This window comes from Coregonus clupeaformis, chromosome 12, assembly GCF_020615455.1.
Source record: "Coregonus clupeaformis isolate EN_2021a chromosome 12, ASM2061545v1, whole genome shotgun sequence".
Taxonomy (NCBI): Eukaryota; Metazoa; Chordata; class Actinopteri; order Salmoniformes; family Salmonidae; genus Coregonus; species Coregonus clupeaformis.
Window position 1 is genome coordinate 14,034,877 of NC_059203.1, and position 27,181 is coordinate 14,062,057.

The following is a 27,181-nucleotide window of genomic DNA, read 5'->3' on the forward strand; positions in this document are numbered from 1 at the left end:
TATGATGATACCATCTATCTTTTCATATTTATGCAAATCTTTCTAAAACAGAAAATGGACACAATTCAATGGATATCAATCAAAGAAGAGGTAAGAATATGTATGCTATAAGAATATGTTGAAGGCTAGCTGTATTGGGTGCAGGTGACTGAACTGCTCACTTTTGTGTCTGTGTCTGCAGGTATACAGACGAGGAGGCATACAAATGGATGTCTATTGGTATGTTATGCAGATCACATTCACCATCCTCCTCCCTTACCTCTTCAATTAATATCCCATAGGCCTCTACATTGTGGACAAGATATGTGTATGAAAACCATTATCAAAAGTTTTTTTCCATCCACATTTACCACAAAAACCAAGGTATGAGTACTGTCATGTGCATGTTTTGTTAATCATCTATATAATTACTATTTTTTTTGGATTCACAGACTTCACCCTCCCTACACCTCTGAATATAACAGGAAACCTGTTCGATCACCATGCACTGCAAAATCATTCTGGCTATGGATACGGAGAACATCAACACATTAACATCAACATGCCAGAGGATATATCCATTGGACTTGGGGCTCTGCTGGGAGTTTACCTCATATTTAGATTTTTTACTTCTGCTTTGCCACTAAAATCATAATAAACACTGACAACTACAATATTGTGTTATTGTTGTTATTGTTGTTATTGTTCTGCGTATTATTATTATAATAATATAAATAAAGGTTATTCAAAAGGTTATTCGAGGATCCATTAAAAGGGGTTCTTTGAAGAACCCTTTTAAAGGGTTCCTCTGAGAACTTATAGGGGTTCCCCCACAATTTCAATTTGAAGAACCCCTAAAGGATACTCCAGGAACATATTATTTGTAGGCCTATCAAACTAGTTTTACATTTACATTTACATTTTTAGCAGACGCTCTTATCCAGAGCGACTTACAGTTTGTGAGTGCATACATTCTTTTTTTCATTTCTTTCATACTGGCCCCCCGTGAGAATCGAACCCACAACCCTGGAGTTGCAAACACCATGCTCTACCAACTGAGCTACATCCCCTGCCGGCCATTCCCTCCCCTACCCTGGACGACGCTGGGCCAATTGAGCGCCGCCTCATGGGTCTCCCAGTCGCGGCCGGCTACGACAGAGCCTGGATTCGAACTAGGATCTAGTGGCACAGCTAGCACTGCGATGCAGTGCCTTAGACCACTGCGCCACTCTGAAACAAATGTCGGAAATTGTAAATATTGGCAACCAAATGTCGGAAATTGTTAGCAGAAACGTGTCTAAATTAGGGGTGAAAGTAGCCAGTAGAAAATTAATTATACTAGACTAAATTATTATGGAATTATTATGGTGGATTGAACTGCGCAGGTAGCCTACTTTTTGACATGGTTTGTTTGACAATCCATGACATGCGAAACTGAGCCTGGGCAGACTGCAAAAACAACAGTAAATGGGAAATGTTTACATGCCACAGTATCCCGTCTTAGATCAGCATATCCCAGGCATTTTATCCGGGTTTCTCATGAACGGGATACAAGCTTTTATTATGGATATTGTGTTTGTATGCGTCAACTCAAAAACAGAATACTTGAGTATCCCGAATACTAACGGGATATTGGTGTGCATGTAAACGTGGCCACTGAAGATGAAACCTCGGCTGGAAACCTAATGTTGAACTGCAATGAATTCTAGGTCGGGAAGAAATGTGCGTTTGAATCAAGTTTAACCTCCTGAGTGGCGCAGTGGTCTAAGGCACTGTATCGCAGTGCTAGCTGTGCCACTAGAGATCCTGGTTTGAATCCAGGCTCTGTCGTAGCCGGCCGCGACCAGGAGACCCATGGGGCGGCGCACAATTGGCCCAGCGTCGTCCAGGGTAGGGGAGGGAATGGCTGGCAGGGATGTAGCTCAGTTGGTAGAGCATGGCGTTTGCAATGCCAGGGTTGTGGGTTCGATTCCCACGGGGGGCCAGTATGAAAAATAAAACGATTATGTATGCACTCACTATCTGTAAGTCGCTCTGGATAAGAGTGTCTGCGTAAATGTAAGTCTACAAGCCAGAATGTTGAATACAATTATATATTTTTTAGCTTCCTTTACTGGTTGTCCGTGCTGTTGGACCTTTTGCAGGTAGGAATGTGAGACAATATATCCACAGGAAAGTATAATTACATCAACTTTTCAAAGCACTGGTAGTGTGTGTTCAGATTTCTATCACCTGAATCATGTGCTGAATTATGTAAACACCTGCAGGAGCTCGGCAAGTATGCATGTGTCTCATGCGTGTATTTTTTTATCTTGTGCGCATGCTTCAGGTGATAGAAATCTGAACACACTACCAGCAATTTTAAAAGTTGACGGAATTACACTTTCCTGTGGATATATTGAGGAAACCTAACATTCTGACTACACGGCAAAACGCGTGCGTCCACGTGCGCATGTTGATTTTGTCCATCCTCACCAGATGAGATCAGGAGACGCAGATAAATATAAAAAACAACTGTGAACCAAATATATTAATTAGGGGGGGATTTTGACCTGGAGTCATACAAAATAATGTGTTTCTCTACTCAGACGATTAATCCACATATAAAAAGGGAAACATAGTTTTTAGTGCGTTATCTTAAATTAATATATCCTCATTTGACTTTCAAGTATCCAGGTGGGTTTGTATCTTCCTGATATCCAATAAGGAGGGGACTTGTGGCGAGTCTATAGAACCAAGTTCTATTTTAGGGCTTGGCTATGCAGACACTCCTTTATGACTGAGCGGTGTGGGTGAAATTATTGAATAATATGTATGTGTACATTTATTTTGCAACGCTCGCGCACGCAACGTGGCCGGTGAGGTTTGCATGTAACTCACAGATCAGTGATTATAAGGACGGAAGCAGGGGGGTTCATACATTTAAACGTTTTAGAACAACTCTTATAATCTTTCCGTAATGAAGTCTGGTAAATCCCTTGGGATTCAGAAATGAGTTTTCTGAATGTCTAATTAATCATATTAGATTTGCAATTGAGATTGTATATATCTTAACTTCAAATCTACCATTGACTGAAAAAGCATGCAAGTGTTACAATAAAAAATACTTCGGTATATAAGCTACTTAAACAATATTTGCATGTACACGTAACATTTGCATGTACACGTAAAACTGCAGCGTGTCATGAATGTCTATTCTGATTGGACCCCAGTTTGTCCATTTTGAACCTTGGTCCCGCCTCCAATTACGTTGTGGGCATGTCGCGTGCGCTAAACGGCAACACATTGGCGCTTACCGGGTCTGTTTTGTGTGTATTATTTCATTTCAGTATGGCGGCGGATTCTTGCGGAGGAGGATACATTTTTCGAAAGTTTACCCAGTTCAACGGGATCATTCTGTAAATCACACGTTGTGCTATCGATAGTGTGGCTTCACTTGGAATCGTCAGAAGATTAGCTACTGGACTGGTGATGCGCTAGCGAGGAGCTGCAGCCAAACTCGTCTCAGTTTTCTGTCAGCTAGCTAGCAAGGCTATCCCATCCTAGCTAACTCTTTCCGACTCGGCTAACGTTTGCTTTCGAAGAGGGCCCCAGTTTACTGTCTAGCGTTACTTGTTTTTTTGTCAAAGGGACTATATTTTGCCTGAAGTAGCGTCGTTCAAGAGTTGGTTGAGTACGAGTCGCCCGAAGAGACCCATCTACTGCTCCGGCTAAATTACAAGTTGTTAGCGCGTTAGCTTAGTTAGCTATATTTAAAAAAAAAAAAAAGCTAGCTAACGTTAAATGGATATCTATCTAACGTTAGGTAGTTGCCAACAAACATAGCCACACTGCAGGGTTATTGTATGTGTCATATCAATCTCTACACCCCCCCGCTGTAATACCCATTTTAGTTTTAAGGTTTGTCTTGAAGCAGTTTGGAACATTTGGCCTCGAGATTAGAAGGATTTGTTGCTGTTTAGGCCCCTGAAACTCAATATTAGCTTGCTAGCCTGCCTGAGTTGGGAGTGGCTGGAGGTTTGCATTAGCTAGTTAGCCAGCTAGCTAACAAACAAGGTCAGATACTCCTATATCGCACCGGTCCATAGTGCGTAGGATAAACACAAAGTAATGACACAAACTCTATAGAAAAACAATGTATTAATGACCTATTAAACCACGGTCAGGTTGACAACGGGTGTGTTAAAATAGCCGTATCATCAGCAGGGATAGGAAACCGCGCACTGGTCAAATAGTTTGTGTAAACGACCAATCTGGATATATCCGATGCTGGGCTAAAGATTTGTTGCCATACTAGCCTGCTCAATATAGCTTCTTTCCCTGCACATTTTGATGGACGTGGGAAGATATTTTTTAGCCGGCTACTGTTGCTATCGTCATGCGGTTCTGGCTAGTGGGAATTCTGACCTGTACATAGTCGTGTTGAGTAACATTAACTGGACGTAATGTAGCTCTGTAGAAAGATAGTCCATAAAGAAATTGTTTATTTTTTTTTACTTGTTAGATTTATACAAGAGGTTATTGGTTACGTTTCTCGTTGAAAAACGTCAAAATGAATAGTAATGTTTGATAGCTAGTTAGTGCCTAACTCAAAATAGAATAGCCGCCAGCCAGCGGAATAGCTAGGCTAAATGAATTAACAGCGGATGATTGAAGACTTCGAGCATTGTCATTCTGGATCAAGAAACATTGTCTTTAGTCTCTGGTTGGAGTAACACTCCCAAGCCATCATCAATGCCTTCAGCGCTGGCCGTCTTCTCCTGCCGTCCGAATTCACACCCTTTTCAGGAACGTCATGTCTACCTGGACGAGCCAGTCAAGATCGGGCGCTCTGTGGCGCGATGCCGACCCGCTCAGAACAATGCTACGTTCGACTGCAAGGTTCTGTCAAGGAACCATGCTCTTCTCTGGTTCGATCACAAGACTGGCAAGGTGAGTCTGTCAACCAGTCGGCTAGCGACTAGCTTTTTACCTCGCTTGGTACAATCACTTTGCGCAATCACTGGCATGCAGTCAGAACAGGTTGAACGGGCCTTGCAGTCGGCATATCCAGGTAACTCAATGGAGTAAGTGGTCTGTCAGCCACCTATGGATAAATAATGGGTCATGGCTGCAGGGGTGAGACTCACACACACGGTTTGCCACTGACTGACAGCCAGCAATGGCAACTGTGCTGAGATAGAATTTCAAACCATTGGTAGAATTTCTGTTTTGTATAGGGCTAGCCTAGGAAACAAATTTTGCAGTCTGTGTGCCAACTTCCTCCCACCTAAATAAACACATAATCATGTGGGATATCACCTTTAGAGCATCCAGGGGAGATTTATAGTCTGATTTCCAAATGGCACCCTGTGCTTTCCAAATGCTCTGGTCAAGAGTAGTGCACTACATAGGGTGCAGTTTGGGATGCACTTAAGGATCCCGTAGGTAATTGCTTAGGCTACAGCTGCTAGGAAGTCTGTTTTTGAGCTTCTTGGATAAAGACTGTTAATGCAAGACACACAGCTGCCTGCAAGCCAAGACAACCCAAGACAACACCCCACCCTAATACACGCATCTCATACCTCCCAACGAGGTCCTCATGTACCCGCATGCACATCAATCTGTCGTAACTGCATCATGTGACACACACCCAAGAACAGAAGGTTTTAGTGCTTCCTTGACGAAATGGTTGTAGTTGTCTTGTCAGACAGACCGATAATGTTACTTTCGCTGGGGGCAGTTGTGTTGTTGTCATGAGAAGTTACAGGGCATGTATTGGTTCATTTCACCTGGGGGGGGGAGGAATGAGAAACCCACCAGAGTTGTATTCATTAGACACACTGAAGAAATGGACTGAAACCATGAAGCACTACCGGCGGAACTTGTTCCATGAGAAACGCTTGGATCATTTTCATATTCCATTGTAAAAAGTTTTTGTTACGGTATGCCTTAATAAATACCACCCAATACATTGTGCGAGGGGGGGGGCGTGGGCACACCTCACCTGGGCTTCACCTGGGCTTCACCTGGGCTTCACCTGGGCTTCACCTGGGCCTCACCTGGGCTTCACCTGGGCCTCACCTGGGCCTCACCTGGGCCTCACCTGGGCCTCACCTGGGCTTCACCTGGGCCTCACCTGGGCCTCACCTGGGCTTCACCTGGGCCTCACCTGGGCCTCACCTGGGCTTCACTTGCCTGTCATTGGTAGAGTCCTGGACAGCGTGCAGTAACTAGTACAGTTGTCGCTACAGAGCAACCTTGGACGGTTGGCTTGCACCCTTGGACGGTTGGCTTGCACCCTTGGACGGTTGGCTTGCACCGGGATCATGTGTCAGTGGTTCAATATGATTCAAACTTAGACAGCCAGAGGTGGCGTGGATATTGCTCGACGTTCACCATACCATATGTACCATACCTGTTACACAGTCTGCTCCACCCCTTCCACATGAGTAGGCCTACGTAATGCGACCAGTTTGTTTACTGAACTGATTTTAGCGCTGATATAGGCCTCTCCCTCAGATTCCTGTAAACTTCAAAAACGTAATAGCAACTGTAGTTCTTCAGTCCAGGAAGATATAGGCCCCACTTCCTGTTTAATGACGTAAGTAGATTTAAATACCTGTTTTATTAACTAGGTGTCTGTGTCATATTGTGCTTCTTGTTACCTGACCTCACTGGCTGAATGTCTTAGTTTGAACAGCATTCTATGTGTAGCAGGCAGAGCCAAGAGTTTAATATAGACCAAGAGATTACACACCCCCTAACTTGGAATGCAGTCTTACTCTGCCAGTCCTTTATAAGCTCCCTACGTCTCACTGCTTAAAGGACAAACCAGACCGCGCCGATGAACGGTTTTGAATCCGCTGGTGTCCGTTCCTATCTTCTCTGACCACAGAACATCAGCCGTCATTCACTGTTCATTTCATGATGATTCTACATCGTTTAATTATAAGCACATGGTTTGCTACTAGTACTATAACTGCTTGAAGAACTGTCATTTTACTATTCCAGTATCATATTACTGTTAAACAAATTCTGCAGTGTGTTACTGTTTAAAAAAAACAAACATATTTATTCAGGGGAACCCAATTTGAGACCAGTGTCTCATTTACAATGGGGCCCTGAGGACAACAATTACATCAATACAGCAGCAACAAGAATATTTAAACCACAAGACAGCTATAAATACATTACATCAGGTTAGTACAACAAGTTATAATAATCAATTGAAACAATTGCACACTTTAGTGAACTAATTTTAAGTTTTAAAACCTCTTAAATGTAACTAAATGTAATCAAAAATGTAATCTACAGTGCATTCGGAAAATATTCAGACCCCATGACTTTTGTCAAATTTTGTTAAATTACAGCCTTATTCTAAAATAGATTAAATTGCTTTTTTCCCTCATCAATCTACACACAATACCCCATAATGACAAAGCAAAAACAGGTTTTTAGAAATTTGTTCAAATTCATAAAAAATATAACTGAAATATCACATTTACACAAGTATTCAGACCCTTTACTCAGTACTTTGTTGAAGCACCTTTGGCAGCGATTACAGACTCAAGTCTTCTTGGGTATGACGCTACAAGCTTGGCACACCTGTATTTGGGGAGTTTCTCCCATTCTTCTCTGCAGATCCTCTCAAGCTCTCAGGTTGGATGGGGAGCGTCGCTGCACAGCTATTTTCAGGTCTCTCCAGAGATGTTCGATCGGGTTCAAGTCCGAGCTCTGGCTGGGCCACTCAAGGACATTCAGAGACTTGTCCCGAAGCCACTCCTGTGTTGTCTTGGCTGTGTGCTTAGGGTCATTGTCCTGTTGGAAGGTGAACCTTCGCCCCAGTCTGAGGTTCTGAGCGCTCTGGAGCAGGTTTTCATCAAGGATCTCTCTGTACTTTGCTCCGTTCACCTTTCCCTCGATACTGACTAGTCTCCCAGTCCCTGCCGCTGAAAAATATCCCCACAGCATGATGCTGCTACCACCATGCTTCACCGTAGGGATGGTGCCAGGTTTCCTCCAGACGTGACGCTTGGCATTCAGGCCAAGGAGTTCAATCTTGGTTTCATCAGGCCAGAGAATCTTGTTTCTTATGGTCTGAGAGTCCTTTAGGTGCCTTTTGGCAAACTCCAAGCGGGCTGTCATGTGCCTTTTACTGAGGAGTGGCTTCCGTCTGGCCACTCTACCATAAAGACCTGATTGGTGGAGGGATGCAGAGATGGTTGTCCTTCTGGAAGGTTCTCCCATCTCCGCAGAGGAACTCTGGAGCTCTGTCAGTTACAATTCCTTCGACCTCATGGCTTGATTTTTGCTCTGACATGCACTGTCAACTGTGGGACCTTATATAGACCGGTGTGTGCCTTTCCAAATCATGTCCAATCAAGTTGTAGAAAAAATCTCAAGGATTATCTGAGCTTAATTTCGAATCTCATAGCAAAAGGTCTTAATACTTATGTTAAGGTATTTCTTTTATTTTTATTTTTAATACATTTGCATTAACAGTAACTAGTAATGCTGCAAACTCTAAGGTTAAAATCTCACCTTTCTTGTAAAAATAAATTGCTGAGGTGTCGTCACTTTTTTGAGGACAAGCTCAAGTACACGTACAAATTATGAAAATATGAAATGTTTTATGTATTTGCTATTCAACAAAAGTGTATAAAATAAGGATTGAAATTACTTATATTTTTTATAGATATAGTATAATCAATTGATAAAACAACTAAGATTTCACCTTAACTTCTCACAGAGCTCTAGATTGGGTTCCTGAACTCAGGAACTCTCCTCTCATCTCATATTAATTTTGTTACGATTTCAGGATTCCAGGCAGTTGTTAGTGGCTGTGACGTTCAGCCAGGAGTTGATGGACAGCCGGAAGAGCGAATTAAATGGAGGGAGGGACATCCCAGCTTCAAGTGGCGTCATGTTTCATATTCTGCTTCACGCAGGCAGATTAGACGTACACCTGTGTCCGTGAGAATCATGGTTACCGCTCAATGCAAGCCATTTCGATCTACGGTGTCCACTGATCGATTTATACGTGAAAAATGTAGGTCGGAACCTGTAGCAGGTCCCCTAAACAGGGGCTTTACATTTTGAGTTAAATTGGCACCAGGGAATCCAGGTGTAATTTGTTTTGTCAATCAAATGTATTTATCAAGCCCTTTTTACATCAGCAGACGTCACAAAGTGCTATACAGAAACCCAGCCTAAAACCCCAACAGCAAGCAATGCAGATGTAGAAGCACGGTGGCTAGGAAAAACTCCCTAGAAAGGCAGGAACCTAGGAAGAAACCTAGAGAGGAACCAGGCTCTGAGGGGTGGCCAGTCCTCTTCTGGCTGTGCCGGGTGGAGGTTATAACAGTACATGGCCATTTTAAGGCCAGATTGTTCTTCAAGATGTTCAAACGTAGATGACCAGCAGGGTCAAATAATAATCAGTGGTTGTAGAGGGTGCAACAGGTCAGCACCTCCGGAGTAAATGTCAGTTGGCTTTTCATAGCTGAGCATTCACAGGTCGAGACAGCAGATGCGGTAGAGAGAGGGAGAGAGTCGAAAACAGCAGGTCTGGGATAAGGTAGCATGTCCAGTGAACAGGTCAGGGTTCCATAGCCGCAGGCAGAAGAGTTGAAACTGGAGCAGCAGAACGACCAGGTGGACTGGGGACAGCAAGGAGTCATCAGGCCAGGTAGTCCTGAGGCATGGTCCTAGGGCTCAGGTCCTCTGGGATGGGAGGGAGAGAGAGAATTAGAGGGTGCATACTTAAATTCACACAGGACACCAGATAAGACAGGAGAATTACACCAGATATAACAGACTGATCCTAGCCCCCTGGCACATTGACTATTGCAGCATAGATAGTGGAGGTTGAGACACGTGGGTCGGGGGACACTGTGGCCCCGTCCGACGATACCCCCGGACAGGGAGGATATAGCCCCACCCACTTTGCCAAAGCACAGGACAAGCAAGAAGCGGTACCGGAGTGCCAAGTCTAGGTCCAAAAGACTTCTCAACAGCTTCTACCCCCAAGCCATAAGACTCCTGAACAGCTAATCATGGCTACCCGGACTATTTGCACTGCCCCCCCACCCCATACTTTTTACGCTGCTGCTACTCTGTTAAGTATTTATGCATAGTCACTTTAACTCTACCCACGTGTACATATTACCTCAACTACCTCAACTAGCCGGTGCCCCCGCACATTGACTCTGCAACGGTACCCCCCTGTATATATAGCCTCCCTACTGTCACTTTATTTTACTTCTGCTCTTTTTTTTCTCAACACTTTTTTTGTTGTTTTCTTTTTTCTTTTTTTGTTAAAAATAAATGCACTGTTGGTTAAGGGCTGTAAGTAAGCATTTCACTGTAATGTCTGCACCTGTTGTATTTGGCGCATGTGACCAATAAAATTAGATTTGATTTGAAAGCACAGCCCCCACACCACCAGAGGGATATCAACAGACCACCAACCTACTACCCTGAGACAAGGCTGAGTATAGCCCACGAAGATCTCCTCCACCGCACGAGCCCGAGGGGGCGACAAACCGGACTGGAAGATCACGTCTGTGACTCAACCCACTCAAGTGACGCACCCCTCCTGGGGACGGCATGGAAGAGCACTAGTAAGCCAGTGACTCAGCCCCCGTAATAGGGTCAGAGGTAGAGAATCCCAGTGGAGAGATGGGAGCCGGCCAATCAGAGACAGCAAGAGACGGCAGGACCAAATCGTAGCGATGAGGAGGAGCGAGCCCATGTAATGCTTTGTAGGTCAGCAGTAAAACCTTGAAATCAGCCCTAGCCTTAACAGGAAGCCAGTGTAGAGAGGCTAGCACTGGAGTAATATGATCACATTTTTTGGTTCTAGTCAAGATTCTAGCAGCCGTGTTTAGCACTAACTGACGTTTATTTAGTGCTTTATCCAGGTAGCCGGAGAGTAGAGCATTGCAGTAGTCTCATCTCAAAGTGACAAAAACATGGATGAGCTTTTCTGCATCATTTTTGGACAAAAGGTTTCTGATTTTTGCAATGTTACGAAGCTGGTAAAAAGCTGTCCTTGAAATATTCTTTATGTTCGTCAAAAGAGAGATCAGGGTCCAGAGTAACGCCGAGGTCCTTCACAGTTTTATTTGAGACGACTGCACAACCATCAAGATTAATTGTCAGGTCAAACAGCAGATGTCTTTGTTTCTTGGGACCTAGAACTAGCATCTCTGTTTTGTCCGAGTTTAAAAGTAAAACAGCTGTGTGTCGTCCACATAGCAGTGAAAGTTGACATTGTGTTTCTGAATGACATCACCAAGAGTTAGAATATATAGTGAAAACAATAGTGGTCCTAAAATGGAACCGTGAGGAATGCCAAAACGTACAATTGATATGTCAGAGGACAAACCATCCACAGAGATGAACTGATATCTTTCCGACAGATAAGATCTAAACCAGGCAAGATCTTGTCCGTGTAGACCAATTAGGGTTTCCAATCTCTCCAAAAGAATGTGGTGATCGATGGTGTCAAAAGCAGCTCTAAGGTCTAGGAGCACGAGGACAGATGCAGAGCCTTGGTCTGACGCCATTAAAAGGACATTTACCACCTTCACGAGTGCAGTCTCAGTGCTGTGATGGGGTCTAAAACCAGACTGAAGCGTTTCCTATACATTATTTGTCTTCAGGAAGGCAGTGAGTTGCTGCGCAACATCTTTTTCTAAAATATTTGAGAGGAATGGGAGATTCGTATTTTTACATTTTCCAGGTCAAGGTTTGGCTTTTTCAGGAGAGGCTTTATTACTGCCACTTTTAGTGAGTTTGGTTCACATCCGGTGGATAAGGAGCCATTTATTATGTTCAACATAGGAGGGCCAAGCACAGGAAGTAGCTCTATCAGTAGTTTAGTTGGAATAGGGTCCAGTATGCAGATTCTATTCCATAACTGTGGTGATAAAACTAAAACTTTGTGGAGACGAGCAGGACCAACGAGTTTGGTATCTCATATTTTGTATATTTCAAGGGAAGTGAGGTATGTTGGACGCTTGTGGAGCAGAGCTTTGTAAACAAGAAGGGAGTAATGAAGTGATCTAGGGGACTTGAGCGCAGTCCAGCCGACCATCTGATACAGGATGCAGTGATGAGTATTAAAACGGTCACCTGTAATAAAGCTATGCAGGGTTTACATTAGCCGGCTTTTGGCCGAATTTAACAATAAATAAACGAAAAGCCGATAAAACTGTTGCCGGCCAAAATGTGAAATCCCATTTGCAAAATAATGCTTTTTATTCATTGGAAATACAAGTCGATGTAAATTAGGGCTGACCCCATTAAGGCTGTTGGTCGACCGAGATTTCTTCAAATAGCAAAAAATATATAAATAATTCATATTGTACAAGACACCGGTCTGATTGGCTCCCGTCTGAGTGGACTGATCCATTCTGATTGGCTCCTGTCTGAGTGGACTGATCCATTCTGATTGGCTCCTGTCTGAGTGGACTGATCCATTGTGGAGGCCGTGGGGATGGCACAGTCCATCACTCTTAAGACGTGCTACTGAAATCGTATATGGTTATATTATGTAAAAAGAATGGTGCAACACGAATAAAAAATTATATTTAAGCAATAAGGCCCGAGGAGGTGTGGTATATGGTCAATATACCACGGCTAAGGGCTGTTTTTATGCACGGCGCAACGCCTGGACACAGCCCTTAGCCGTGGTACAGTTGAAGTCGGAAGTTTACATACACCTTAGCCAAATACATTTAAACTCAGTTTTTCACAATTCCTGACATTTAATCATAGTAAAAAGTCCCTGTCTTAGGTCAGTTAGGATCACCACTTTTATTTTAAGAATGTGAAATGTCAGAATAATATTAGAGATAATGATTTATTTCAGCTTTTATTTCTTTCATCACATTCCCAGTGGGTCAGTAGTTTACATACACTCAATAAGTATTTGGTAGCATTGCCTTTAAATTGTTTAACTTGGGTCAAACGTTTCGGGTAGCCTTCCACAAGCTTCCCACAATAAGTTGGGTGAATTTTGGCCCATTCCTCCTGACAGAGCTGGTGTAACTGAGTCAGGTTTGTAGGCCTCCTTGCTCGCACACGGTTTTTCAGTTCTGCCCACACATTTTCTATAGGGTTGAGGTCAGGGCTTTGTGATGGCCACTCCAATACCTTGACTTTGTTGTCCTTAAGCCATTTTGCCACAACTTTGAAAGTATTCTTGGGGTCATTGTCCATTTGGAAGACCCATTTGCGACCAAGCTTTAACTTCCTGACTGATGTCTTGAGATGTTGCTTCAATATATCCACATAATTTTCCTTCCTCATGATGCCATCTATTTTGTGAAGTGCACCAGTCCCTCCTGCAGCAAAGCATCCCCACAGCATGATGCTGCCACCCCGTGCTTCACGGTTGGGATGGTGTTCTTCGGCTTGCAAGCCATCCCCTTTTTCCTCCAAACATAACGATGGTCATTATGGCCAAACAGTTCTATTTTTGTTTCATCAGACCAGAGGACATTTCTCCAAAAAGTACGATCTTTGTGCCCATGTGCAGTTGCAAACCGTAGTCTGGCTTTTTTATGGCGGTTTTGGAGCAGTGGCTTCTTCCTTGCTGAGCGGCCTTTCAGGTTATGTCGATATAGGACTTGTTTTACTGTGGATATAGATACTTTTGTACCTGTTTCCTCCAGCATCTTCACAAGGTCCTTTGCTGTTGTTCTGGGATTGATTTGCACTTTTCGCACCAAAGTACGTTCATCTCTAGGAGACAGAACGCGTCTCCTTCCTGAGCGGTATGACGTTTATACTTGCGTACTATTGTTTGTACAGATGAACGTGGTACCTTCAGGCGTTTGGAAATTGCTCCCAAGGATGAACCAGACTTGTGGAGGTCTACAATTTTCTTTCTGAAGTCTTGGCTGATTTCTTTTGATTTTCCCATGATGTCAAACAAAGAAGCACTGAGTTTGAAGGTAGGCCTTGAAATACATCCACAGGTACACCTCCAATTGACTCAAATGTTGTCAATTAGCCTATCAGAAGCTTCTAAAGCCATGACATCATTTTCTGGAATTTCCCAAGCTGTTTGAAGGCACAGTCAACTTAGTGTATGTAAACGTCTGACCCACTGGAATTGTGATACAGTGAATTATAAGTGAAATAATCTGTCTGTAAACAATTGTTGGAAAAATTCCTTGTGTCATGCACAAAGTAGATGTCCTAACCGACTTGCCAAAACTATAGTTTGTTAACAAGAGATGTGTGGAGTGGTTGAAAAACTAGTTTTAATGACTCCAACCTAAGAGGATGTAAACGTCCTACTTCAACTGTATACAGGCCATATATCACAAACTCTGGAGGAGCCTTATTATTATATAAACCGGTTACCAACGTAGTTAGAGCAGTAAAATCTAAATATTTTGTCATACCCGTGGTATACGGTCTTATATACCATGGCTTCCAGCCAATCAGAAATCAGGGCTCAAAACGACCCAGGTTTATAATTATTTTGTAAGAAATGCGCTTTTCTCCCGCGTTGGATAGCAGCCTGCCGTTCTGAAACATCAGTTCTCCTTTACCTCTGGTTTTTAATCATTGCTGTAATAAAGGCTTTACACTTTTTTTTATCCTGTTAGAACTGCCTCTGGAATTACTTATCATTTATTTAGTGTTTAAACTTCCAAATTGTCAGAGAAATAATATTTCTAATAATAACCTCGATCTCCTTATTGTTATTATTGTGAATATTATAATAAGTGATGTCATTATCATTGATAGCAGTCTTGTATAACCAACATCGAGCTGTAGTCGTAAGAACGCATCCTGTTTTAGAAAAACATCCTGTTACAAAACATCCCGTTTAGTCTTAATACCCTAAATTAGGCCTATATTTCAATACTTATATAGACTGCATTCATTCGTTCATGTCATCACACAGCACACGAGTCATTCATGATTGGAAATGCAATCAAGCATTTTAGTTTTAAAATAAAGCGACCCTTAAATAATTAGTGTAAACAATAAATAAACCGTTCCATGTCGGCAATTGCATTCACGTTTTTTGTGACTTTTTTAGTTTTTGCTGTAAAAAAAATAAAAATAAAGGCTTTCCAAAAAAGACTGGTACGCTTATAATTTATTTAGTGTTTACATTGTTCCAAACTGTCAGAATTTTTATATTGTAATCTAACAGCACCTGTTTGTCACACTTATTATTATTATTATTATTATTATTATTATTTTTACATGCTGTTATTATATATAATATGCTCCTTACCTTCTTTTTCTTGATCTCCACAACTAGTCACATTTATATCACATCTGACTTCCCCTTTACCTTCTGACCAAACATTTCCCCGTTTTGAGTTTATTTGTCCGGCATCTGCATCCGTTTTGCTGTCATGTGTTCAGAGTGTTATAACCAATGTAATAATGTGATTATGATATGCCATAGGCCCTAATGGTCACGCACATGCAACGCATACAGTGCATTCAGAAACTATTCAGAGCCCTTGACTTTTTCAAAAAAATAATACATTACAGCCTTATTCTATAATGGATTTACAACATATTTCCCTCAACTACACACAATACCCCATAATGATAGTTAAAACAGTTTTCTGTGTGAAATATTTTGTAAAAAAATTAAAATTAAACATTATTTACATAAGTGTTCAGACCCTTTGCTTTGAGACTCGAAATTGGCATGATTTGGAAAGGCACACACATTTACATTTACACACCTGTCTATATAAGGTCCCACAGTTGACAGTGCATGTCAGAGCAAAAATCAAGCCATGAGGTCGAAGGAATTGTAACTGACAGAGCTCCAGAGTTCCTCTGCGGAGATGGGAGAACCTTCCTTGAAGGACAGACATCTCTGCATCCCTCCACCAATCAGGTCTTTATGGTAGAGTGGCCAGATGGAAGCCACTCCTCAGTAAAAGGCACGCAGCCCGCTTGGAGTTTGCTAAAAGGCACCTAAAGGACTCTCAGACCATGAGAAACAAGATTATCTGGACTGATGAAACCAAGATTGAACTCCTTGGCCTGAATGCCAAGCATCACTTCTGGAGGAAACCTGGCACCATCCATACAGTGAAGCATGGTGATGGCAGCATCATGCTGTGGGTTTGTTTTTCAGGGACTGGTAGACTAGTCAGGATCGAGGAAAAGATGAACGGCGCAAAGTACAGAGCGATCCTTGATGAAAACCTGCTCCAGAGCGCTCGGGACAAGTCTCTGAATGTCCTTGAGTGGCCCAGCCAGAGCCCGGACTTGAACCCGATCAAACATCTCTGGAGAGACCTGAAAATAGCTGTGCAGCGACGCTCCCCATCCAACCTGACATAGCTTGAGAGAATCTGCGGAGAAGAATGGGAGAAACTCCCCATATACAGGTGTGCCAAGCTTGTAGCGTCATACCCAAGAAGACTTGAGTCTGTAATCGCTGCCAAAGGTGCTTCAACAAAGTACTGAGTAAAGGGTCTGAATACTTATGTAAATGTGATATTTCAGTTTTATTTTAAATTTGCTAAAAAACCTGTTTTTGCTTTGTCGTTATGGGGTATTGTGTGTAGAATGATGAGGGGGGAAAAAAACAATTTAATCAATTTTAGAATAAGGCTGTAACAAAATGTGGAAAAAGTCACAGGTTCTGAATGCACTGTATGTAACCGCTATCAGGCGCGCTGTTTAGAAGGGTGTTTTCCCGCGAATTGCATTTTGGCAAATTTGAGAAAATTAAGTTTTGTTGGCTGTTCCGTTAAGATGCATTACCATAATCTACACTGAACAAAAATGTAAACGCAACATGTAAAGTGTTGGTCCCAAGTTTAATGAGCTGAAATAAAAGATCCCAGAAATGTTCCATACGTACAAAAGCATATTTCTCTCAAATGTTGTGCACAAATATGTTTACATCCCTGTTAGTGAGCATTTCTCATTTGCCAAGATAATACATCCACCTGACAGGTGTGGCATATCAAGAAGCTGATTAAACAGCATGGTCATTACACAGGTGCACCTTGTGCTGGGGACAATAAGCCACTCTAAAATGTGCAGTTTTGTCACACAACACAATGCCACAGATGTCTCAAGTTTTGAGGCAGCTTGCAATTGGCATACTGACTGCAGTAATGTCCCCCAGAGTTGTTGCCAGATAATTTAATGTTAATTTCTCTACCATAAGCCGCCTGCAATGTCGTTTTAGAGAATTTGGCAGAACGTCCCACCGACCTCACAACCACAGACCACGTGTAACCACGCAAGCCCAGGACCTCCACATCCGGCTTCTTCACCTGCGGGACATTCTGGGGGGGTAATAAAGCCCTTTTGAGGGAAAAAAGTCTGATTGGATGGGCCTGGCTCCCCAGTGGGTGGGCCTATGCCGACCAATGGCTGAACCCCTGCCCAGACGTGAAATCCATAGATTTGGGCCTAATGAATTCATTTAAATTGACTTGATTTCCTTATATGAACTGTAAATCAGCAAAATCTTTGAAATTGTTGCATGTTGCGTTTTTATATATATTTTTTTCAGTATACATATAAAGCCTTTGCATCTTTAAGAGAACACATTTCTCTGCCTTTGTTAACGTCTACAGGCTCTGTGATGTCTTAACACTGTTCATTTTGTAAATGTTCCTAAGGCCTGCTAAAACCACCAGCAACAAGCCGATCCCCCGCCCCCAGGCATTCTTGTTCAGCCTATAGGAAGGAGATTGAGGGGAAACGTGCGCCCCAAATGGCACCCTATTCCCCATCGGGTTCTGGTGAAAAGTAGTGCACTATAGAGGATAATAGGGTCTTATGAGGGGAATAGGGTGCCATTTGGCCCTAACAATAGGCCTAGTCTACTGTGGGTATGTGCCAGGTCTTTTAATACCCTGCTCTGTTCTCTCCGGTAGGTAGTGCATTTTTAAAATGCCAACAGTCAGGGCTTAGTTTTATGATCTCCAGGCATGAGCAGCAGTCCTGAGTAATCAGTTGTTTATGTTTTCCAGGTTCCGGAGTTGTGATTCTGAATTGGAATCCTGGTGGTGCCGTCACCGTGGCGCTCCATTTACATCATTTAGCAGACGCTCTTATCCAGAGCGACTTACAAATTGGTGCATTCAACTTATGATAGCCAGTGGGACAAACACCTTTGTGTTGACTGTTGTGGTTAATCATTCTGGAGCTCTGGCATTACTAGGGCTTTCTGTCCTATGGCCAGACAGTGGTAACCTAGCCTGCTCTGTTCTCAGTGCTCTTTGTGCCATCTTGTGAACTCCTATTGTCATGTAGACAGCGCAAACATATCTAGGCTATGAGAGGGGTTTCCCCCAGAGACCAGCTGGTCCTGTATCCACAATACCTCACGGAGCAGGAGTGATGAGCTGAAGTTTCTCTTTTTTTAGGTCAGTGAATAATATTATACAGGTGGGGACCTGATCCTACATCAGCACTTCACTGGGATGCTTTGTGGATATGGGCCCTGAACACCTGAAACAGCTGCTACTGTCTGGTGACTGAGCCCTGGTACTGTCTGGTGACTGAGCCCTGGTACTGTCTGGTGACTGAGCCCTGGTACTGTCTGGTGACTGAGCCCTGGTACTGTCTGGTGACTGAGCCCTGGTACTGTCTGGTGACTGAGCCCTGGTACTGTCTGGTGACTGAGCCCTGGTACTGTCTGGTGACTGAGCCCTGGTACTGTCTGGTGACTGAGCCCTGGTACTGTATGGTGACTGAGCCCTGGTACTGTCTGGTGACTGAGCCCTGGTACTGTCTGGTGCCCTGTACTGTCTGGTGACTGAGCCCTGGTACTGTCTGGTGACTGAGCCCTGGTACTGGATGGTGACTGAGCCCTGGTACTGGATGGTGACTGAGCCCTGGTACTGGATGGTGACTGAGCCCTGGTACTGGATGGTGACTGAGCCCTGGTACTGGATGGTGACTGAGCCCTGTACTGGATGGTGACCTCTGTCTGGTGACTGAGCCCTGGTACTGTCTGGTGACTGAGCCCTGGTACTGGATGGTGACTGAGCCCTGGTACTGGATGTGGTGACTGAGCCCTGGTACTGGATGTGGTGACTGAGCCCTGGTACTGTATGGTGACTGAGCCCTGGTACTGTATGGTGACTGAGCCCTGGTACTGTATGGTGACTGAGCCCTGGTACTGTATGGTGACTGAGCCCTGGTACTGTATGGTGACTGAGCCCTGGTACTGTATGGTGACTGAGCCCTGGTACTGTATGGTGACTGAGCCCTGGTACTGTATGGTGACTGAGCCCTGGTACTGTATGGTGACTGAGCCCTGGTACTGTATGGTGACTGAGCCCTGGTACTGTATGGTGACCGAACCCTGGTACTGTCTGGTGACCGAGCCTTGGTACTGTATGGTGACCGAGCCCTGGTACTGTATGGTGACCGAGCCCTGGTACTGTATGGTGACCGAGCCCTGGTACTGTATGGTGACCGAGCCCTGGGACTGTATGGTGACTGAGCCCTGGGACTGTATGGTGACTGAACCCTGGTACTGTATGGTGACTGAGCCCTGGTACTGTATGGTGACTGAGCCCTGGTACTGTATGGTGACCGAGCCCTGGTACTGTATGGTGACAGAGCCCTGGTACTGTATGGTGACAGAGCCCTGGTACTGTATGGGGACAGAGCCCTGGTACTGTATGGGGACCGAGCCCTGGTACTGTATGGGGACCGAGCCCTGGTACTGTATGGGGACCGAGCCCTGGTACTGTATGGGGACTGAGCCCTGGTACTGTATGGGGACTGAGCCCTGGTACTGTATGGTGACTGAGCCCTGGGACTGTATGGTGACTGCTGCCGGTGACTGTCTGAGAGTAGTAGCCTAGTCACGCAGCTAGGGCTGACCCCAATTAGTCCAGTGGTTGATTGTTTGGTCGATAGGCTGTTGGTCGACCCAAGATTGTTTATAGATGGATAGATGTACAGTCATTCGCGCCCATCTCAGCGAACTAATCCATTGCGGAGGCCTAGACTAAAAGCCAATTTATGCTTGATCTGAAAATGTGGTCGGAAGGCTCCGTATGGATGGTGTGACGCAATTGTGGATCCTCCAGAGGCATGTAGAGGCCAAATCGAGCTCCGTACCGCATCACCATGCACCTCCCAAATCTCTGTATAGTTCCACGTTGACGGTAGGTTGGGGTGATGCATCCTTTTATAAACACTAACTCACTTCCTTCACAACAGCTCCGTACTGCTCTGCGAAGGATGAAGGCCCTGAGGCAGTATCACCGTAAATGCTGCATGGCCCTATGCAGATGTCGGATTGACCATGCAGTGCCCAGATGCACAATGCACTTATCTATCCAGAATGCGTTCTCCCCCTGCCAATTTGTGCACACTTCAGTGTTTCATAACTTCTTTGTGTAAATTGTTTGCATTTGATTGTTAGTGTATATCCCTTCCCCGTTACGTATATCACCAGTAGTACGTTTTACCGTTAATTCCTATCATTTCTAATTTACAATGTTTGTTTGGTTATGGTATTTCCGTTAATGTATTCAATATATTATTATTCCAGTCTTACCGTTCTCATTGTGGGAGTGGACACGTTATTTCATTACATTTACTAGTTGTCAATTCAGTTTAGTCATTGTGTTTTGTTTGGAGCGCTCCTGTCAATGTTGAGTAAGGACGCACAGCTGAGTATGCATAGAAGTATATAGGCTACCTGGCCTGCACACAAATGTACTCATAAATGTGCCCATTTGTGGATCTGATAGTATTTCTGATTGGCTTAATGCACCACCACTAATGAGCTGTGGAGCTTTTCAAAGTAAAGTTTTCTTCACCTCAAACAGCAAGCAAAGTCTGTTTTTACATCCATTGAGAATGACAATAGTTCCTCAGTCTATTTGAAAAAATCTTTCCAGCTCTCTAACTTTCTATAACCACTCGGCGTGAAAGGGAAAATGTCATGCTATGATCCAGTGGAAATGTCATAAAATATGCCTACCTGATTACTTCTTACCAGTGCTCGACTTGGACTGAAATAGGTTCTGGTACTCATTTTGGGTGCTGGTACTGTTTATATTTAGGGGCAGGAGCTCCACAATACTTTTGAGCTAATATTCTATAAGAGGAACAGGACCTCAAGCAGTAGAAAGGTTGAGGTGCCGGTACTCAACTCCAGTGAGCTCCTGCACCAGTCAAGCACTGCTTCATATCCCTTGCGTATATAGCCTACAGCTGTCTGTCCCGAGCTCACTGGCACGGGAAACACTGAGGGCCCAGAATATTTTATACAATGTTGCACGTTTTTATTTGTTGGCTTTATGTAGGCTATTTTTACATAGTTGGCAATAGCATTGACTTTTTAGGATAATCATTTTAATTTACAGAATCTGCGGGAGGAGAATGGTTGGGTCAGGTTAAGTTATTTTTTTTTATTCTGGTTATCTAGATCTCTGGCTCCCTTTTGAGTCATTGGTGTCTTATGTCATCAAACAGTGAGCTTAAAGTATCAGACAAGCTCAATGAATATATTTGATTTGATTAAAACACAGGGTGTGTCTATAGGTAAAAATATGTGGTAAATTTTGACCAATCGATTGGTCAAAAGAACAGACTAATTTCGGTCAACCTAAGATTTTTTTTGGGGTCGGGGACAGCCCTACAAACAGTACCATTTGTGCAGTCTTGTCAAGTCTTATGGTAAGGCCAAGAGATTATTCTCCCCAGAGACCACTACTACAGGCAGTGAGCCTCGGGGAGCTCTATTGACCTGAAAGGAAAGACTCCCCTGGCATGGCTGATACTGTATGAGGAGTGTTGGGAGAAGAGTTGCCAACACCGAGTCACGTAAAACTGGGCCAGCCAAGAGACTTTCGGCCTGCGTCCCAAATGGCACACCCTATTCACTAAATTGTGCTCTACTTTTGACCAGGGAATAGGCCATTTGGGACCTTCCATCCCCAGCGCCAGAACATTCCAACTATGACCAGCTGTTAGCAGCTGTGTAGCGACAAAATACATATTTCACTTGAAGGGTCGGCCCAAATGGCATTTGACACATATTCCCTATATAATCATCAGGTTCTGGTAAGTACTATATAGTGCAACTGTTTTGATTTGGCAATGCGACACATTTGACTGAGTTACAGTTCATATAAGGAAATAAGTCTATTGAAATAAATAAATTAAGACCTAATCTTTGGATTTCACATGACTGGGAATACAGATATTAATCTGTTGGTCACTGATACAGTACCTAAAAGGTAGGGGTGTGGATCAGAAAACCTGTCAGTATCTGGTGTGACCACCATTTACCTAATGCAGCGCGACACATCTTCTTCGCATAGAGTTGATCAGGCTGTTGATTGTGGCCTGTGGAATGTTGTTCCACTCCTCTTCAATGGCTGTGTGAAGTTGCTGGATATTGGCGGGAACTGGAACACTCTGTCGTACACGTCGATCCAGAACATCCCAAGCAGGCTCAATGGGTGACATGGCTGGTGAGTATGCAGTCCATGGAAGAACTGGGACATTTTCAGCTTCCAGGAATTGTTTACAGATCCTTGCGACATGGGGCTGTGCGTTATCATGCTGAAACATGAAGTGATGGCAGCAGATGAATGGTACGACAATGGGCCTCAGGATCTCGTCACGGTATCTCTGCATTCAAATTACCATCGATAAAATGCAATTGTGTTCGTTGTCCGTAGCTTATGCCTGCCCATACCATAACCCCACCATGGGGCACTCTGTTCACAACCTGGACATCAGCAAACCGCTCGCCCACATCTGCCATCTGCACGGTACACTTAAAACTGGGATTCATCTGTTAAGAGCACACTTCTCTAGCGTGCCAGTGGCCATCGAACTGCAGTCAGGTCAAGACCCTGGTGAGGACGACGAGAACGCATATGAGCTTCCCTGAGACGGTTTCTGACAGTTTGTGCAGAAATTCTTCAGTTGTGCAAACCCACAGTTTCAAAAGCTGTTCGGGTGGCTGGTCTCAGACGATCCCGCAGGTGAAGAAGCCGGATGTGGAGGTCCTGGGCTGGTGTGGTCACACGTGGTCTGCGGTTGTGAGGCCGGTTGGACGTACTGCCAAATTCTCTAAAATGACGGAGGCGCCTTATGGTAGAGAAATGAACACTCAATTCTCTTCTCAACAGCTCTGGTGGACATTCCTGCAGTCAGCATGCCAAATGCAGGCTCCCTCAAAAGTTGAGACATCTGTGACAACTGCACATTTTAGTGGCTTTTTATTGTCCCCAGCACAAGGTGCACCTGTGTAATGATCATACTGTTTAATCAGCTTCTTGATATGCCACACCTGTCAGGTGGATGGATTGTCTTGGCAAAGGAGAAATGCTCACTAACAGGGATGTAAACAAATTTGTCCACAAAATTTTAGGGAAATAAGCTTTTTGTGCATATGGTGCATTTCTGGGATCTTTATTTCAGCTCATGAAACATGGGACCAACACTTTACATGTTGCATTTATATTTTTGTTAAGTGTAGATATGGATAGCTATAGACTAACAGCGGTAGGGGTAGCAACGTTTTTATGTTATTTTATCTACCAGTAAATGCCAATGCATGAATGGGTATGTCAACCAGGTATTTAAAAAGTTCTGTTTGAATATTTGCAATGCGCAATTAGGTCATCATGGAATAGCCTACGTTGACAATCATACTTTTCCTCTAGGCTCTTTGGTCCTTTGAAAAGTCATTTGAAGTTACGGTTGCAGATTTAGAAGTTCTACTGCCTTCAGAAAGTATTCACACCCCTTTTTCCACATTTTGTTACAAAGTGGGATTAAAATGTATCATTGTCATTTTCTTTGTCAACAATCTACAACAACAAAAAAGTGGAAGAAAAAAATTGAACAGTTGCCATAGATTTTCAAGCAGATTTAAGTAAAAACTGTAACTCGGCCAATCAGGAACATTCACTGTCTTCTTGGTAAGCAACGCCGGTGTAGATTTGGCCTTGTGTTTTAGGTTATTGTCATGCTGAAAGGTGAATTCATCTGCCAGTGTCTGGAAAGCAGACGGAACCAGGTTTTCCTCTAGAATTTTGCCTGTGCTAGCTCTATTCTTTAATGTTTTTATCCCAAAAATTCTCCCTTGCCGATGACAAGCATACCCATAACATGATGCAGCCACCACCAGTCTTGAAAATATGAAGAGTGGTAGTAAGTGTATGTGTTGTTGGATTTGCCCCAAATGTAACGCTTTTTATTCAGGACATAAAATTAATTTCTTTGCCACATTGTTTGCAGTTTTACTTTAGTACCTTGTTGGAAACAGGATGCATGTTTTGGAGTATTGTTTATTCTCTACAGGCTTTCCTTTTCACTCTGTCATTTAGGTTAGTATTGTGGAGTATTCCTGAGTGGTTTCCTTCCTCTCCGGCAACTGAGTTAGGAAGGACTAGGGCTGTTGCGGTGACCGTATTACCGCCACACCGGCGGTCACCAGTCACGAAGGCAGTCAAATTCCACGTGACCGTTTAGTCACCGTAATTAGGCTTCTCCAAGCTCTAGCCTACCAAACTTGCTAACTGCCTGGTACTCAGCGCACTATTGTCCCTGTCATTACTCTGACATCAATGCAAATGTAATCGAAAATCTAATCAAACACTTCATGAGAGCTCATGTTGCGCAACATTTCAATACGCTATGCAAAGAGTGATGGCCTCTACTAAAAGGAGGAGGATCCCATCAGCTTTCTATAGACTAGGCCTACTATATTTATTTTTCAACTTTCCTAATATTAAGCACATGGCTTCTCTTTACAACAGGAGTATAGCCTACCTGGCTGGCATGAAAATGAATCACGGGAAAAGCGTCCTCCATTCGCTATTTAAGTGCATAGATGACATGTATTTTCCATCGCTGCCTCTGTTTCAAGACAGGTGCATGATAATGGTCCATTCTAAATCAAAACAGATTTCACACATTATTTAGTATATGTAAAGACAAGACTAAATCAAGAATAGTCTGATGGGTGACTATTAGCTTTTGGTGTCTTTTTCTAATCATAGTCGCACACCTCATGTAGCCTAGCCCATAGGCCTATATGTTTTGGTAAGGTTTGTATCACAACTAAAGTTGCCAAATAACTTCTTAAAATTAAGGACATGAATCAATTTTCTAATGTGAAGAAATAGCCTAATTTATCTACATTTTAAGCTAAAGGTTCTGATCTGTTGCGTCAGCCACATTGCGTAACAAATGGTTGTATTAATTTGGGATCTATTGCACCCCACAACTGTCCTAGACTATGTTTGGAATATTTATTTATTGCACAGAATAGAATAGGTTGACTTTTGTACTATGGGGGATAATAGATTGACATAGGCTAGTGCTTTTGCTGTTCGGTAGGCCGACTCATCTTGTTGGCTGGCGAAAAGTATATGTGGACAGTTCTTCCAATATCTTCAATATGCACCTCGGAATTTGATAAGGACGCTCGCAGTTGCGTCCCCGATGTGTCTGTCTTCACTTGTAGCCTGTGAGAAAGACCCGATCACGTGATGCAGAGCCATGTGAGGGAGAGGCGCTTTGGAGCTGCAGCACTCAGGGAGAAGGGCACAACGCAGCACTCCGGGCCGCAAAAGGCATGGATTATTTAGGGTGCATTACGGCCACAAAGGGGATGCCGCCATGAAATTCGAGGCATTATCAAGTGCTTGTCAAATTGTGAGTGAGAGACTGATGAAGTGTGTGCAGCCTGCGCAAAAAAACAAAGCAGAGCTCATGCCCTTCATGCAACTTTTTTCAAATCATAATTTGTCTCATCATGCAGCCTTAAAATGTATTAAAAATCAAAACATATAGCCCAACGTTTGTAGAACAACTAAAGTTACATGAATAACTCTAAATTAAGCATATATATTATACATATAGTAATACCTATTTCTTTGTTAACCGCTCAACACAGAATAGCCACATCTGCGCCCTCCCTCAAAGTGTTTGGAGAAATTATTTATATTATTCAGCTTTGTTCAATTGTATTCTTCATACTATAATATAAAATAATGCAATGAAATCTAAGCAAATCTTGTCTGCTAATTGAACTAGTGTAGCCCACAGCCATACGGCATAGCCAGATCAGGGCCTAACATAAGGACAACTCAGAGTATGCTATTCTGTTCTTCTGAAATAGACTACATTTTCTTCATATCATGTTTCTTTAGACCTGTCTGTAGGCTATATCACATGGATTTATTGTACTTTTTTTTAAATGTAGATGTTCCAAAGGTCTGCATCAGTGGCTTGTAGTCTGTGTGTAGAAGCCAGGAGATGCTGAATGTATTTATGTTAATTAACGGTAAATTACTGTGATTTGATTTTAATTTGACCGACAGTTATTTGTTTGAAAATCACCGGCTGACGAAATTTCGTGACTGCCACAGACCTAGGAAGGACACCTGTATCATTGTCGTGACTGGGTTTATTGATACACCATCCAAAGTGTAATTAGTATCTTAACCATGCTCAAAGGGATATTCAATGTCTGCTTTTATTTTTTATTTTTACCCATCTACCAACAATGGGTGCCCTTCTTTGCGAGCCATTGGATAATCTCCCTGGTCAGAGGTTGAATCTGTTTGAAATTCCCGGATCGACTGATGGACCTTACAATTATCTGTATGTGTGGGGTGCAGAGATGAGGTAGTCATTTAAAAAACAATATTAACCCCCTAGAGTCGACGTCTGTGCCACCATGTACATCTAAATCCCCATAAAAATAGTTCATTTTAAAGTTAGATGTTTTTTTTGCATCGGATGCGTCTCAATCTACTGCATCCGCCGATGTCGCACTTCCGTGTCTGCGTTGAAAGGTGACAGAGCTAGAGGGGTGTTTGTCAGACCATGAGACATCCTGAAAATCGGTCTTCTCACAAAATCGGTTTGGCCTGCAAACTCTCACGAACGCGATAGACTTCTCCGTTTTGCTCTACAACCCCCACAAGCGTCTTGGGACTCGTCTGAAGTCGGCACAGCTTATCTGCTAACTTCTGTCTGGAGCATCCGAACAGTTTGGGAAACACACTGATATGACCCCTCTGTGGAAAGGTGAAGCTCTCTGGGACACGAACACGTCGGTTGTTTTGCTCTAGGACGCCCACAGGCCTCACAAGACTCGTCTGAAGGTCCCCCGGTACCAGTTGAAAAAATGAATGGAAGTGAAGTATATATGTGGTTAAAATACAGTGGGGGAAAAAAGTATTTAGTCAGCCAC

At 43.3% G+C, this 27,181-nt stretch overlaps 1 protein-coding gene across 1 annotated transcript in view; it reads left to right on the top strand.

Moving 5' to 3' along the window:
• Positions 1-3,224: 3,224 nt before the first annotated feature.
• The window catches only part of slmapa (sarcolemma associated protein a), a 190,915-nt gene continuing 166,958 nt past the window's right edge, over positions 3,225-27,181 (top strand). The window contains 1 exon segment of the mRNA XM_045223708.1: positions 3,225-4,911. Coding sequence (XP_045079643.1) covers positions 4,714-4,911 — 198 coding nt within the window. The 5' untranslated portion in view covers positions 3,225-4,713.